Genomic DNA, 17,281 nt, shown 5'->3' with positions numbered 1-17,281 from the left:
TATCCGAAAGGAGTTAAGAGTTTATTCAATCTAACCATGTTTAACGTGTCTCGAAATCATCTAAATAATGAGATCCCGAGCAAATTAGGTCACATAAAAATATTGTCGACATGTCTTAGACAATCAATTACGTGGCAGTGGTGGTATAGGGTGATTGACCATTAATTAGGTAATAATAAAAGGAACAAGGACTAAATAGGTAATCAAAACCTGAAATAAGAATCGGTTATAAAAAAAATTAGAACTAAAACTGTAAAGCTTACCAAATACAGGGACCATTTCTGTAATCTAGTCTATAATTAATGAAACATCATAGGCGTTGTATTTATGAATGATCGATGATTTTAATATAAAAGTTTACACGTGAAACAATCGAACCATCATAATCGCGGATTGCCAGCATGTCACGTCTAAGACCGTTCGATAAAATCCATAAATGTCCGCTCGCATCATCAAGCCTCCTTTAACATTTAGGATTGCCAGCCTGTTAACATGCTAACCGTCGGATGATTTCAGATCTTCCCTCCTTAAATTCAACCAAACAAAACAAGCCGTGAATTATATATACCCCCCTCCCCCATCTAAAATTTTCATCGCATTTTCAGATTCACAATCAGCTCAAACTAATCATTTCTCTCTTACAAATTTAAATTACAATCAATGGAGTCCGGGAAGACAACAAAGGGTGCCGGAGGAAGGAAAGGTGCCGGAGAGAGGAAGAAGTCGGTGACAAAGTCGGTTAAGGCCGGGCTTCAGTTTCCCGTCGGTAGAATCTCCAGGTTTTTGAAAAGAGGCAGATACGCTAAACGAACTGGATCTGGTGCACCCATCTATCTTGCTGCTGTTCTTGAGTACCTCGCTGCTGAGGTTAGTATCAAAGTTCTTTCTTTTTCATGTTTTAAAGATTTGATTTTGTTGTATACAGTTTTTTCCTAGTTGTTGAAATTAGCGATTGATTTGTTTTGCAAAATTGAAATCTAGGTTTTGGAGTTGGCTGGAAATGCAGCAAGAGATAACAAGAAGACGAGAATTAACCCTAGACATGTGCTATTGGCTGTGAGGAACGATGAAGAATTGGGTAAATTGCTTGCTGGTGTGACGATTGCGAGTGGAGGTGTTCTACCAAACATCAATCCAGTTTTGTTGCCCAAGAAATCTGCAGCTGTCGATGCTGAGAAGACACCCAAATCTCCCAAAAAAGCTGCCAAATCCCCGAAAAAGGCATAGAAGAATGTAGTTAGGGTTTAGGATGTTTTTGTATTATGTATGGAACTAGTTCAGGTTAAATGCTTACAAAACGTCTTGTTTTATAGTCGCAAATATGAAATGAATCCTTCACTTTTTAAAAATTTGGACATTTTTCTAATGTGTTTTTACCTGTAAGTTGCGTCTTTGAAATAAGTTTCAGTAATGTTTTGATCGGAAGTTTGTTCTGCTAGTTTAAAATTGTGAACCGGTGCTTATTATGCGAATGGCTTTTTTATGTAACAAATACACATTATAAATATATTTGGGGGTGTCTGATTTTTAGGAAAAGATAGAAAGGAAAAGATGATTAGCAAATTCATTTTAAAAGTGATTTATGGATTTGGATATAAGTAAAAATGAATTTTCTGGAAAAGTCAGGAAAACTTGTGTTTTTTAACTTTTTCAAAAGGACTTTTGCCCCCGTTAAGCGTTATATGTTTGTTTCCATTTCTTAACGAATTCGACGTAAAGGATGGATTTTCTCAGTTTACATATACAAATTTGCATGGGGGTATTAGGTATTTTTTTTTTGAACCGGCAAGAATTTATTCAGAAATCAAAAACCACTGTTTTGAAAACCGGACCGGACTGGCCGGTTCAAACAGGAACCGGTCAGGTTACCGGTTTTATAAAGCCCAAAAACCGCTTGTAATTTAACCGGTGAAGAACCGGCAGTTCAACCATAAACCGGTAAAAACCGGACTGGTCAAACCGGAAACCGGCCAATAATTTTCATTTATAAAATTTAAACTACAAAATGATTCAGGAAACCCACACCTTATTGAAATAGATCCGCTGTTTGCTTTTAAAAAAGCCTATAACTACATTTCTTTTATAATGTTCTCTAAGCCTCCACTTTTGTTTTTTTGTCGATGTGGGATTAGCCTAATGATCAATTTGAGGAATCTTCTACATTAAACAACAGTTTTTTTTTTTTGTTTTTTTTTTCATTACGTTAATAACAAAATTTTGTGAGACATAAATTATTAGAATTAGTATTTTGGAAGGTGTTGTTTCAATTTAAAAGTTCAAAAATAAGGTTGTTATTATTATTATTATTATTATTATTATTATTATTATTATTATTATTATTATTATCATTATATATATATATATATATATATATATATATATATATATATATATATATATATATATATATATATATATATATATATATATATATATATATATGACGTCGTACGGTTCATCCGGTTTTTAGGACCAGTCTGACCGGTCGAACCAATCGAACCATCAACCCGGTAAGATGACCGGTTCGATGTCCGGTCCGATTTTTAAAACATTGTCAAAAACACACATGGCAAGAGGCTAGAGAGGGGCATACAGACAAGGTTGTTTACATTGAAATGAAAAAAATACACCAATTACATACACCATTATTAAAGACGAAATTTAATCCACCCACATACCAACTTAATAATATTATCGTCATTTTGGTAGATTGGTAGACTATTAGACCTTCTTGAAGACCTTGTCATTCCTTCCAAAACACCAATACGTCCCATATACGATCACAATGAATAATTTTCTTTCTTTTGGGCAATGTCCCCACGTAGCCGCGAAATTGATAATGTCACGAACTCGAGAGAACGAGGGCAATTGAATGTTACATCATTTGAAAATTCATTCTAAAACCTCTTTTGCATAGAGGGAAACCAAAAGGATATGATAAGGACATTCCTCAACTAAGGAGTATAGAGGACAAAGCGAAGAGGGAATGATGATACCTCTAACTTTGAGCTATGATGCGTTGAAATTCTACGAAAGACAAAATAGATTACTTTCATGGGCATAAAATTAGGGCTAATGACATAAAACCCTCAAATTTTCACAAAATTGACGGATTTGCCCAAAGTTCAAATTTAGGTCCGTTTTTGCCTTACACTTGCATTTAATGTGTCGTTTTTTGCCAAGTAGCCGGTTTCCCTTTAATCAACCGGTTACCACTTGCTTAGGTGGAAGGCTCATTAACGTCGTTTGGCAAAAAAACTCCAATTCCGTTACATACGTTAAACTGTCGCATCTCATCTCCCTCTATAACCCGATCACTCTTCACCTTTTCCCATTTCATCGACTGCATACACAGAGAAAAAAAAAGGGTTTTCTTGGAGACGATTAGGGTAAAAGTTTCTTCGAAAGGTAAGGTTTTTACAGGTTGACTGAAATTACGTTTACATTAAATATTTCTTGAAATGTGTTCCTAAAGTTAGTGTGTTGATGCAGGAGGGTGTAATGGCTTCATCATACGAAGGGTACGCTGACCCATTTGCTGGCATGCATGAGCCATTTGCTGGCTTGAGTGAAATGGATTTTGAACTCCACGACATTTACATAGACCATGAACTAGAGGAAGAATTTGTGTCCTCACTCGATAAATGTAAGAATATCTTCCTAAATGTTCTATTAAGTGATGAAAACGTACGAAATTCTAGTATGGCAGATGAAATCAGAGCACAAGTGTACCTTGCTACTGATTGGCAGAGTGATGAAGATGAACATGAGGTATTGAAAAACAACAATAGAATTCATGACCCAACCATCAAGTGGGACAAGATGGTACTAAAGCTTGGTGACATCTTTGAATCCCCTGCCCAACTGAAGTTTTGTGTCACCAATTATGCAGTGTCACATGGATATAGAATATACTTTGAAAAATGTGATAGTAAAAGAATTGTAGTTAGATGTGGCAATAGGAAGGAAGAGAATAAATGCCCTTTCAGAATTTATGCTGCATGGATGTATAAAGAAAGATCTTTTCAAATCAAAGCTATGAATGGCGACCATAAATGTTCTAGGCAGTTTAAGTTTGGATCCATTGTGTCCCCTGAATGGATTGGAAGACATTATGTGACTAAAATTGAAAATAAGCCAAAGATGAAACTTCAGGAAATGATTGATGACATGAGACAAAGGTATAGGTGTGTGGTATCTATAGGACAAGTTAGAAGGGCAAGGAAATGGGCCAAAAATTTAATAGAAGGTAAATTCATTGAGCATTATGCAAGGATATGGGATTATGCCCATGAATTGTTAAGGTCAAACCCGGGGTCCACATGTCAAGTTGGTGTAACAACCAATCCAGATGGAAAGAATTATTTTCACAGGTTTTATATTTGTTTCAAAGCACTAAGTGATAGCTGGAAAAGAGGGTGTAGGAGAGTAATTGGGCTTGATGGGTGCTTTCTAAAGGGGCAGGTGAAGGGTGAACTGCTAATAGCCATTGGTAGAGATTCCAACAACTAGGTTTATCCAATTGCCTGGGCTGTTGTTGATGTGGAAAATAAGTGCAACTGGACTTGGTTCCTTGAGCTACTCAGTGGTGATCTAGACCTTATTGATGGAAGGGGCTTGGTAGTTATATCAGATCAACATAAAGTAAGTTTCTTTATAACATATTAATCCTTTTCAAATTACTTATAAATACTTACATGTATGTTGGTTTTTGTATAGGGTTTGTTGTAATCTGTTAAAGATATATTGCCACATGTGGAGCACAGGCAATGTGCCCGACACATATATGCAAATTTTAGAAAATCTTACACTGGGGTGGAGTTGAAGAAGTTGTTTTGGGCTGTAGCTATGAGCTGTGTGGAAGGTGATTTCAAGAGACATATGGACACAATTAAAAAGCTCAATCCTGGTGCATATGAGCATCTCCTGTCCAAAGAACCCCAAACATGGTGTAGAGCTTACATGAGTACAGGGTATGTATGTGAGGCAGTGAAGAATGGTATATCAGAGTGCTTCAAATCCATCATTGTGGATACTAGGAAAAAACCATTGATCACAATGCTTGATGAAATAAGGATATACATCATGGATAGGTTTGCTCACATGATTAAGGAAATCACTAAATGGAATAGCCGTATATGTCCAGTAGTGTTAAAGAAGATGAAGCTTTTGGGAAGAACATGAGGTAGCACTTTAACATGTAACTTTTGTTTTAATTTCATTAGGTAAAACTTTAACATGTAACTTTTCTTTTATTTTCATTAGGTAGACCTTTAACATGTAAATTTTCTTTTAATTTCATTAGGTAAAACTTTAACATGTAATTTGTGGATGTAGGTTTTGGTTAGTAATTCATAGTCAACAACATGTGTTTGAAGCAAGGAGAGGATGTGATAGCTACATGGTGGATTTAGATGGAAGGCATTGTACCTGCAGGTTATGGGATCTGGCTGGGATCCCATGTGTTCATGCCTTTGCAACCATCAACTATATCCAGCAAACACCTGATGAGTACATTGATCACATGTTTTCCAAGGAACAATTCCTTAAGTGTTACTCTGCTAACATTACTACAGTGAATGGTTCAAATCTATGGCCTCAAACTGAATTCATAAAGCCCTTGCCACTAGTGTTAAGGAGAATGCGTGGTAGGCCAAAGGTCAATAGAAGGAGACATGTAACTGAAAATGATGGAAGAGTACACACCCCAAGAACTGTAAGGTGTGGTAAGTGCTTTGAGTATGGCCATAACCAGAAGGGATACAAGAATGCAATCAGGGAACCTGTCCCTATGCCACCAAAGAAGAAAGGAAGGCCAAGGAGGGAACAATGTGAACCCAGTCGAACATCATGTGATAGGTCTGAGAGGCAGGAACCTGTCCCTATGCCACCAAAGAAGAAAGGAAGGCCAAGGAAGGAACTATTTAAACCCAATCAAGCATCATTTGATAGGTCTGAGAGGCAGGAAGCAGTTCTTATGCTACCAAAGAAGAAAGGAAGGCCAAGGAAAAAGGTCCAATTTGACCCAAATCAAGCATCAGGTTCTAAATTTGTTAGAAGCAAAAAGAAGTTGGGGATAAAAAGAGGTGGTGGCATTGTTGAAGATAGAGTTCTACTTGATGAGCATGATGGTTTAGATGGTCATGTTGAAGGTAGGGGATGTGAGGAACAAATGAAAGATTTGTTTGACAAAGAAGATATTGATTATGACAGTTTGGTTGATATGATGTGCACTTTTGAAGCTTCTCTTAGCCAAGCAAAATATAATTATCAGAAAGGTGATGGATTCCAAGATGCAATGGATGCTATTATTCAAAGTATTCATCATGCTAATGATGAAAAAGGTGTTGAGGATGTTGAACCTGACCTAACAAAAATAGTTGATGAGGTTGAAGATGCAATGGATGCTATTCTTAAAGGTACTGATGAAAAAAGTCAATATGAGAATGAGGGTAATCCTGAACCTGAATTCACTGAAGGAAATGCAAGTGATGTTCTCCCAGAGATGGTGATGCTAGATCTAGAAAGTGTAGCAGATCTACTTGGGGCAGAATATAACATGGCAGAAATAGAGAGCATGAGAGGGTTTCAAGATGAATTGGATGATATGCCACCAGTTGAGATGGTTAGTTTGACTTCATCATTTTATAATTGCTAACATTAGTAACAAACATGCTTATATCTTTTATTAATAAGTATTTTTCAAATTTTTATTAACAGGATGTGAATGAAGTTGAGGATATTCCATATGTTGATGGTGTGATGGAAGGAAATGAGGGTGAGGTTGATGCTGATGATGCTGATGAAGTAGCAGGTGAGGGTGAGGGTGTGGGTGAGGGTGATGGTGATGGTGTTGGTGAGGATGATGGAAAGGGTGATGGTGATATTGAGGATGAAGGTGATGGTGCTGGTGAGGATGATGCAACAGATTTGGAGGGAAATGATGCTGATGATGAAGGGCATGTACCACCTAGAAGGACAAGAAAGCCCTCAGAAAGGATCATCCTGCAAAAGCTGAAGAAACCTTGTTTTGACAAAGATGGAAGGGGTTCCACATCTAGCTATCCAGTAGATTTGGAGTAGTTACCTAGGTATATGGGGGCAAAAGTGGGGATGGTATCATTGGGCAATTGTATAGGTAGTCCTTTTTGGTTATTTTTTGATATACACCCACTACTTGCAACATACATCCATTTGTTTATGGCTTGCCTTTTTTGGATATTTTTTAGGCTTTTGGGTACATGTTTTGGTATACAAAATGGATGGTTGCTACATGCTAGTAAAACTTATGTAACGGATGCTTTTTATTAAGGTTTATAATGGATGCCCCCTATTATGGTAACCATGATGGTTTTATTTTATTTTCTAGTAAATGTTAAGCATTAACAATGTACTTTCATTAGTGCAATTCCTTTTATGCAAGTTAGTTCAATTCCATTCATGCAAAGTTTACTTTCATTGTGAATGTAACTAATGTACTTTCATTGTACTTCCATTCATTAGCCCTTCCTTTTATGCAATGTACATCCATTCATGCAACATATACATGAGATAGCAATTAACTACCATTAATAACATTACCATTAATACCCGTAATACATTACAAACATGTAACATTCAACCGTTCAAAAAAAAACATTACAAAGATGTAACAATTCTTCATTTCATTAGTGAAATTCCTTTTATGCAAGTTAGTGCAATTCCATTCATGCAAAGTTTACTTTCATTGTGAATGTAACTAATGTACTTTCATTGTACTTCCATTCATTAGCCCTTCCTTTTATGCAATGTACTTTCATTCATGCAACATATACATGAGGTAGCAATTAACTACCATTAATAACATTACCATTAATACCCTTAATACATTACAAGCATGTAACATTCAGCCGTTCAAAAAAAAAACATTACAAAGATGTAACAATTCTTCATTACCCTTAATATATTACTAACACATGAAAAACTAACAAAACTACATCTTAATAACCACTATTGCTAGCATCAACGATATAACCACTAATAACCCTATGATCACTTCTAACAATGGCTTGATCTCCTCTGTATGACACATCTCCATATTTGATCTTGTTCTTCTTCCGCCTATTTGAAAAAACCACAGTTACCTCCTTCCACCTACAACAAAAAAAATTAGGGTTCTATTACATACGTTCCTCTTTAGGAAGTTAGAGCAGCCCTAAAATTTAAGGGAGAAATTAGTACAAAAATAAATAGATTTTTACTTGATAATTAGGGTAGCCCCAAAATTTTCATCCTGGGTTATCAGGTGTTCGTGAGATTGATACACCACAAACATCACCACAGTCGCATCTTATTACCTTCTTGTTCCTCATTCTTGTACCACCATTGAAGCTTGATCTTGAAGACGAAGTTGTCATTTTTCCGTTGTAGCTCTGTGACTAACTGTGGGGGTCGAAGGGATCAATTGCACACGAGGATGTCTGTGAATGAGTTTTTAAATGATAAATGCCACATATCTTCCACCTAAGCAAGTGGTAACCGGTTGATTAAAGGGAAACCGACTACTTGGCAACAACGACACATTAAATGCAAGTTTAAGGCAAAAATGGACCTAAATTTGAACTTTGGGCAAATCCGTCAATTTTGTGAAAATTTGAGGGTTTTTATGCCATTAGCCCATAAAATTAATCCAAATAACACTTCACTGCCCATTGGTTGATGTGATTTTTGCATCCAAATCCCTTCTTAGCACATCCATATGGAACCGACCATTAATAGAATATGAGAAAAGCCATTTGTCCGAGTGACCAGCAAGGTTGAATCAACCGATTTCAAAGTATAATCAAGATAGCTTCATCATTTTCGTGCCATTACATGAATTTTTTTTCCAACGCCAAACGGGGCCAATAAAGTGGATTTTGTTAGAAACTCTACAAGTTTTTGAACTTTCCAAAGCAGAAAGACATGAAACATGATCTTTGAATGAACCACTACCAACCAATCTTCCATTTAGAAAAAGTTTCATTTCCTTTCCCGATATTTCTGCGGATTAAGGATATAAACTCAATGCTAAAACTGGACATCTCCTCCTTATCCTAGCAATGTTGCTCTAAATCGCTACAATTGAAATGTTAGATAAACAAATGAAGGTTACAGTCCGACTATGAATGCTTCTAACTATTCGACACCAAATAATCCCTTTATCTACTAGAACTTGCCAAATCCATGTGGTAAGAAGTTCCGCATCAAGTGTTTTGAGGGATCCAATACAAAAACCTCCACCATCTTTGGGAGCAAGAACCTCTTCCCAATCAGCCCAACATATTTTTGTTTTTTTCACTATCACCCCACATAATTTTCCTTGTAGTTGATTCAAGTTCTTTTTTTCTTTTTTATCACACAAGGCCACATAAATTTCCTTCTATTTGATTCAAGATTGTTTATCACACAAGCGGACACTTTAAAAATAGAAATATAGTATAAATGAGGACTTCCCATAATGGATTTTACCAAGGTGAGACGACCCCCGAAGGATAGGTTAGAATCTTTCCAACTAGAGAGCTTGCATTGAAAACGATGTACAACTGGGTTCCAATTCTTTTTAAATTCATGTTTACTCTGACTGGGGTTTTTAGATATGTAAATGAAAATGATGTCGCATCACAATCAAGGATTCTTGCGCACCGAGAAATCTCCTACACGACACAATAATTCTGAATACTTTGGATTTATGAAAATTCACTTTTAGTCCGGATGAGATGTGAACACATCTTAGGATATAGACCATGTTTTTGAAACTTGATCTTGACCACTCTCCCGCAAAAAACACATTGTAGGCGTAAAATATATAATATATGGTGGGGTTGTTTTTTGGACCTTAAATCTTAGAGAACAACCTGTTGTTGCATGTAGATCTCATTGCCACGTTAAGACCCTCCATAAAATTATATAAAAACGGAAAAAGAGGATCGCCTTGGCCGACACGTATTGTAATAGGGAACTCCTTTGGTGGAGAGCCATTTATCAAGATCGAATCATGAGAAGATGCTAAACAACCTGAGATCCACATCCATTAGCCTCCATTCGGTCCAAACCCCAACTCTAGATATCTCCAATTGGTTAAATCAAATGCTTTATCAAAATCCATTAAGATCATCGGAAGAATCAGATCTGAGCTTTGGAGCGCATGGGGTCAGTAGAATATGGCTTAATCCATTAAGTTGCCTGACCCAACTTCAATGACATGGCGACTGGTTGCCGCAACGTGGCGGATGGGGGAAATGTGCGGCTGTTTTGTCCTTATTAGGCCACAACATGGCCAACAGGAGGCCACGATGTGGCGACCCTCTGAATTCAACTTTGGACAATTAACTTTGACCATTAACTTTAGGTATTAACTTTGATTTAGGTTGACTTTTGGTCCAAATAACTAGTTTTGAAGATTAGACTAAGGTGGGACCTTGTTTGATCTAATAGGTCTTGTAGTGTCGTTCGTGTGGTAATGAGCTGTGTTGTTAGCTGATTTCATGAGACAGGTGAGTCTTCTCACTATACTGTGTATGATGCTAGCTATCTTTGTGACACTTGCAAGTATATGTAGGGCTGGGCCTATTTGTTATATGTTGGGTTGGATCCATTTGTTATATGATGGGATGGGCCCATTTCTTATATGTTGGGTTGGGCCTATTTGTTACATGTTGGATGGGGCCCATTTTTATATGTTGGGATGGGATTATTTATTATGTGTTGGGCTGAGACCATTTATTACATGATGGGCGGGGCCCATTAGTATGGTATGTGGTATTTTGGGGAACTCACTAAGCTTTGTGCTTACGGTTTTGTGGTTTGTAATGACCCAATTTTCAAAAGAAAATTTTCATTTTTAAATAATCAAAACATTTCCAAATAATTACAAAATCACAAGAACAATTGTTTTCAAATTCATAATATCAACATTTTTATTTCAAATATCAGAGTGTCTCATAAAACGGTTGAGAGAGTGCATGCCATGCCATCAAGCCTTACCCTTGACCTTAGGCTCAGAAGTACCTTAAACAATCAACAAACTGTAAGCTAATGCTTAGTGAGCCCCCCATAGCATACCCCACACAATCCACATAATCATATAATCCATATTAGCTATAAAAGCTACATAAAACATATAAGCCATGCATACTACATATAAGGATGCCATGGAAACCTTACAACGTCTTACACCTAGTGTCACTGGAAGTCTGGAAACCCCACGTGGTCTTAACTACCTGCCATGGGAACCCCCACATGGTCTTCCTGCCATGAGAACCCCCACATGGACTTTACTACCAAGAAATATCATACAAGCTAAACATGCAAATATACTAGAATGCCATGGAAACCCTCCAAGGTCTTACACTAATGCCATGTGAACCCCCACATGGTCTCAATCTACTGCCAATGGAACCCCCTGGGGTCTTCCATGCAAAATTCTTACTAACGTAATGCACAATCAATCAACAATCCACATAACGTAAAATGGGCCGACCTTAGTGCCTTAGACCAATTGGTATAGTGAATTAACTTGTGATTAACTTGCCAAATTTCTAAGATCATATAAGTCCCAACGCCCAACTCCAATTCAACTGCCTATAATCAACATGTGATTAAATTGCCAAATCTCGGAATACCATAAATTCCCTCACAATCAAACTTGGTCAACCCTGGTCAAAGTCAAGGTCAACAGCCAAGGTTAATAGTCCATGTTTGTAACGCCTGCAAATCCGGGCTAGTCAAATTAGAGGCAATAGGGGTCGAAAACGACTTTTCTACAAAAGATTATTTAGAATAAATAATCTTAACCAAGTTTTAGAATATGTCACAAGGTTTCTGTACATATAAAGAACGCCGAAATCCGAGTTATAACGAAGAAGTTATGACCCGTCGAAGTTTCGCGACGGAACCGGCACGACACCGGGAAGCGTAAATAGTGAATTTACAATAGAGCAAGATTTAGCCTTAGTGCTCTAAAAGGAAGTCGTATAATATGTTAAACTAAGAACATCGATAAAAAGAACGCCCAAATCTGACTTCGTATGAAGAAGTTATGATTTTTCGAAGTTTCGGACTAGCAGTGTACAACCCGAAATTCGAATATTAGATCGAGCGGTTTTTAGCCGACGGAGTCTAAATGAAAGTTGTGGAGTACGTTCCCACCTTCGCGTGGATATAAAGAACGTCAAAAACGGTGCTCGTATGCGAAAGTTACGATTTTTAGAAGTCGAGAGTGAAATTTGCGAAGCCTGTTATTTGATTGATGACGTGTCCGGATCCTAGCCGCTGCTTGTTGATCACGCTTCGCCTTCGGATGCTGACACCTGTCTTTTGGACGCCCAGTGTATCCAAGAAGCGCCTCGCGTACGAGGTACGCCCCGCGTGCGAGGATGGAGCGTTGCGCGTACCCTTTCTACTTGGTCCGAGGAGTGGCCACGATACACCACCAGCGAAGCGATGCGTGTCGTACGGAGCAAGCCTTACGCCCGGCATAGCCGAGGACTACGCCCAACGTATGTCCGAGGTCTCGCCTATAAAAGGGAACCGAGGGCTGCCTCCATTTTCACACCATTTCTTCACTCTCTCTCTAATTTCTTTCTCTCTCTACAACCCCAAACCCCCCTAAACCCTAGGAAAACCCCCTAGCTCCCGAGAGAAGCCCCGAGGCTCCCGGAATCCCGAGAAAAAGGAGTCTTTCGGTTTTGAAACGCTGCTCCAATTAAGTTCCGGTTTTCGATAAAATTCGCTGTAAGTGTGCTACGCTTATGCAATTTTTAATATAGCTTTCAAATAATTATAGGAATGTTATTAGGTCCTTGAAATAATTATTTAGGCTATTATTATGAGTTATATTGAGTGTTATTTAACGCTTATATAATAATAACAATAGTCAAACTATTAATTTGTCGCGGTTATCGTTAGACTAAACCCTAGTGGTATTGGTACTAGGTTTTATCGAAGGAAAATTGTTTTAAGAGTATCGAAGCGCTGTCCGAGTGCTGAGTCACCACCTACTCAGGTGAGTGCATAGTCCCTTTCATCTTACACATAGATATGAAGTATTTTATATAAACTACGTGCTACGTGTGCATATTGTCTAAATACTTGCTGTCTATGCTGGATGAACGTTTTATACATGTTTTAAATGATTTAAACTGTATACGTATTTTATATATACGAATATGTTGGGTATGACATAGGTAGATGAATGATGAGAGATATACGATGATGTGAGTATACAGTGGCAGCTACAGACTTAGTGCCTATGGGATGAACACCGGTAGCTATGGACTTAGTACCTGATAGACATTGGTCGCTATGGATTTAGTACCTGTTAGGAATTGGTAGCTATGGACTTAGTACCTATTAGTTAGACGCTGGTAGCTATGGACTTAGTACCTGTTAGGAATTGGTAGCTATGGAATTAGTACCTATTAAACACCGGTAGCTATGGATTTAGAACCCGATGAGTAGAATATAGCAGCTATGGAATTAGTGCTTTACGAACGAACGTTGGCAGCTATGGATTTAGTGCCAGTCCTATAACCCTGGAAGTAAGGGACTTCGGAATAAATGAATGCAGGATAGATGACTCTTATGTTAAATCCTTAAGAGTAAAGAAGATAATGGGGATGAGCAATTGGGTTGAATGTTTGATTGTTTAAACATAATAATTATATTATTGTGGGTTGCAAACCCTATGTACTCACCAGGTTTCCCAACCTGACCCACTCAGTTTATTTATATCACAGGTGACGATATGAAGTGACATTACACTGAGAGATTTAAGGAGATGTAGATCACTAGTGTAAATAATTGTAAGTTCTGTTTATGCTTATGTTTTTGTATTAACGATGACATCCCAAATGTTTTAAAATGAAATAAATACGTTTCTTCGAAAATGTTTTAATAACGTATTTATCATGTTTTTCTAGGAACAAATTCCGCAACATTTTTATGTAAAGAAGTACTCTGATTTTTATAAAGCATAAACAAAAAAAATCGGTCTTTTCTGGCCGTGAAAATGGGGATGTCACAATGTTGACCCAACTCTTCGAGTTCATCTAGCAATTCATCGAGTTCCTTGAAGGTTTATAAAACTGAAATCCCGAGTCAACTCACCGAGTTACTCGAGTAACTCATCGAGTTCTTCAATGTCCAAGGGCCGAAAACTCTAAGCCGAAATCTCTAGTCTGAAACCCCTAATTAGCTCACCGAGATCACTCAGGACCCCGAAAATGGGTGCACCTTGCCCGAATCGTCGAGTTGGCTAAGCAACTCGCCAAGTCCCTTCAATCATTTTCATGTCCAGTCCTTTCCAGTGGAACTCAAGACTCCAAACTACAGATCCAATCCCCTAGGGTGTAGTTTCCATGTAAAGTTGCCAAATTTACGTGCATGTAAGGCCTTAAGAGGCTAAAACACTCAAAACTAAGGTTTATACAAAATTTAAGGCATGGAGAAAGGCTAAGGCTAGATAAAGTGAGCAACTTTATGTCCATAGAGGTCTAGGGATGTCCAGATCTGAAACTCTATCCTCATAACAAAACCAAATCCAAAAATGACACCATTATGCACCAAAAGTGACCATTTACTTCCATAAAATGAGACCTAAGAAACTAAAGGTCAAGATAGCGACTTTATACCCCAAGATGGTCGCCAATATAGAGTAGATGTCGGAGCTACTGCTTCTCTCTTTACTCCTTCTTCTTCAAGCTTCAAAATCCTTTACAACCACACCAAAATCACTCTCAAAAGCTCTCTGTCACACTCAAGAAGGTATAAGACTCGAACTAGGATTTCTATGGGCTGTAAGAACGATGAAAGAGGCTACAAATGAGCCATAAGTTCTTTAAATAGGGTACAAATCCCTGAAAATTAGGGTTTCTCTTGACAGAGTCTACTCGTCGAGTTGGGCCTTCCAACTCGTCAAGTAGATCTTAAGTCCCGCATCCAAAAACGATTTCTACTCGATGAGTGAGAGCTCCCCAACTCGTAGAGTTCTAGTCTAAAACCCTAAATTACTTGGAAAATCAAATGATACCTGGAATAGGCGTTACATGGTTTAACATTTTCAAGTACTTCCAGCTCCAAAGGGAAGGGCCAGACTGGACTGCACAACATCCCTTTTATGATGTCCGAACCGATGTTTATTATATGACTCTGATGGATGTGATACATTTTTACTATGATTGGTCTTGAAACATGTTATGTAATGATATGATGGTTATAAAAACAAAAAAATTTATCTTTGTTTTTGGGACGTTACAAGTTGGTATCATAGCCTTGGTTTGAGAGATTCAAGCACACTCTCAGGTGTGTCTGAACTCAAACCGAGGAATTGACAATCTATTTGAAAAGGAAAACATTTTTTAAAAACATTTTTTCAAAAAGGGATGCGATGCGTACAATCAGCCAAGCTCAAGTAAGTGATTCCCAAAGTAGCCATATTTGAGTATTATGATTAGTATGTTGTTATATGAATTTCATGCTAGAGTTGGGCTAAGGATACCTTTAGGATTCATATGATAGAATTTCTTGATTTGTCTGATGCATGGTAGCATAGGAGGGTTTGGATGATATGAATTACTTGGAATCTATATCGACAGGGTTAATTGCTAAGTGTATGTTTTAAAAATTGTAAATGGTTAGGATCATATATAACCTTATAATGATTGATTTAGCCTTATTTCATGTTCCTTGTTTGGTTGTGGGTTTAGGGTAGAATCATTATTCGACCATCTATCTGATCCCGTATTGTGTACAATTTTCATGCATAAGGCAACCAACAATGTTGGTAGAAATTCCTTCTATTGAGAGGCCAGCGAGATGAGGATTCCTAGGAGAGCCTAGGGAGTACTTCAGTGGGGTTATGAATGTTGCTTAACATAGGGATTGTGTGAATTGTTTTAGTGTAGTGACTTAGAGGATTTGAGACGGTTCTTGAGGAAAGTAAAAATATGTGTGGAAGGTAGTATTGGGTCCGTACTACTAAAAGCATATGATCTGTACTCAAGCCAAGGAGAGTCTCAGAGATTCTAAGGAGAATGCAGAGTGAGAGTTCCCTCAGGTTTAGTTTAATCATTTGTTTGTTTGTGTTTCAATATGGTGACAACTCAAGGAGGAGGTTCTGGATCAACTTTTGGTTCTGGATCTAGTGCCAAACTAATGTATGAGATAGTGCATGAGTTCATCATGTCTAAGATCACTCGGGATATCTTGGATGCTACTCCTATGATGTTTGGGACCATTAAGGAGGGTATTATGGAGCTTCTAAACGAGCACCTAGGGGCCTTTTAGGCCGAGATCATTACAGGGCAGTTAAGGGCAGAAACTCTGTTATTTTAGGAGTTTAAGGCTTGTAGAGCTCGAGAGTTATTTAGGGAAAAGGACTCCATAGCTAGCTATTGATTGATCATTGACATGGAGAATGGTCAGCGAATGAGCTTCTGCCATGAGGGTTCGAAGGCGGGGTTCCCATCCTGCCTTTTGAGGAACCAAGCTCGTGATAGGTGGGAGGAGGTTAGTCATGCATTGGGACCTACGGTCATGGCAACCATGATATGGGATGATTTCATGATGAGGTTTCAAGATGAGTTTGCACCGACGATTGGGGTGAAACAGTTGGAAAGGGAGTTCTAGGACCTTCACAAGACTATTGATATTGTGGCGAAGATCACCACCAAGTTCTAGGAGAGAGCTGTGTTAGTGCCGTAGTATGCAGCAAATGAAGAGACGAAGAAGACGAGGTACCACGATATGTTGAGGGATGAAATTAAGGAGTTTGTGATTTTGTTGGGGTGCAAGACCCTGGATGATATGATTGCTAGAGCTCGGAATTAAGAAATTGATTTGGAGCTTCTGAGGAAACGGATGTCAGTACAAACGCCGACATCAGAGGGTCAGGCTAAGAGGCCGAACATTGTTGACTTGAGAGCGAGGGGTCATTAGTGTCGGGGCTGTTGTGCCAAGTATGGGAAGAATCATGAGGGAGGATGTCGAGAGAAGGAAGGGAGTTGTTTTAGATGTGGCCAGTCAGTCCATTACAATAAGGATTGCACTCGTGGAGCATTGATATGTTTCTACCACAGTCAGACGGGCCATAAAAGGCCGATTGTTCGAGACTGTCAGGGGAAGCAGGGGAGGCTCCTGCACCAGTCAGTTTGAGGATTACTAATGGACACCAGGTCAAGGAGGAGGCTCCTGTGGTAAAGAGTAGGGCATTCAAGTTGATAGCCGAGGAGGCGCGAACAGCTCCTGATGTGGTGCCCAATAT

At 38.3% G+C, this 17,281-nt stretch overlaps 1 protein-coding gene across 1 annotated transcript; it reads left to right on the top strand.

Moving 5' to 3' along the window:
• Positions 1–594: 594 nt before the first annotated feature.
• LOC111884542 (histone H2A.1) lies at positions 595–1,349 on the top strand. The gene is made up of 2 exons (XM_023880859.2): positions 595–867; positions 982–1,349. The coding sequence occupies exons 1-2, from the start codon at positions 661–663 to the stop codon at positions 1,225–1,227; spliced, it is 453 nt and encodes a 150-aa protein (XP_023736627.1). The 5' UTR covers positions 595–660; the 3' UTR covers positions 1,228–1,349.
• Positions 1,350–17,281: the final 15,932 nt, after the last annotated feature.

This window comes from Lactuca sativa, chromosome 9 (genome assembly GCF_002870075.4).
Source record: "Lactuca sativa cultivar Salinas chromosome 9, Lsat_Salinas_v11, whole genome shotgun sequence".
Lineage (NCBI taxonomy): Eukaryota > Viridiplantae > Streptophyta > Magnoliopsida > Asterales > Asteraceae > Lactuca > Lactuca sativa.
This window is presented reverse-complemented; position numbering and strand designations above follow the sequence as displayed.

What these genes read in the sequence shown, in the direction of transcription:
- LOC111884542 (XM_023880859.2), top strand. Translation starts at nt 661, where the DNA reads ATGGAGTCCGGGAAGACAACAAAGGGTGCCGGAGGAAGGAAAGGTGCC. An exon ending in TTGAGTACCTCGCTGCTGAG is followed by an intron (nt 868 to 981) that starts GTTAGTATCAAA and finishes ATTGAAATCTAG; the next exon opens with GTTTTGGAGTTGGCTGGAAA.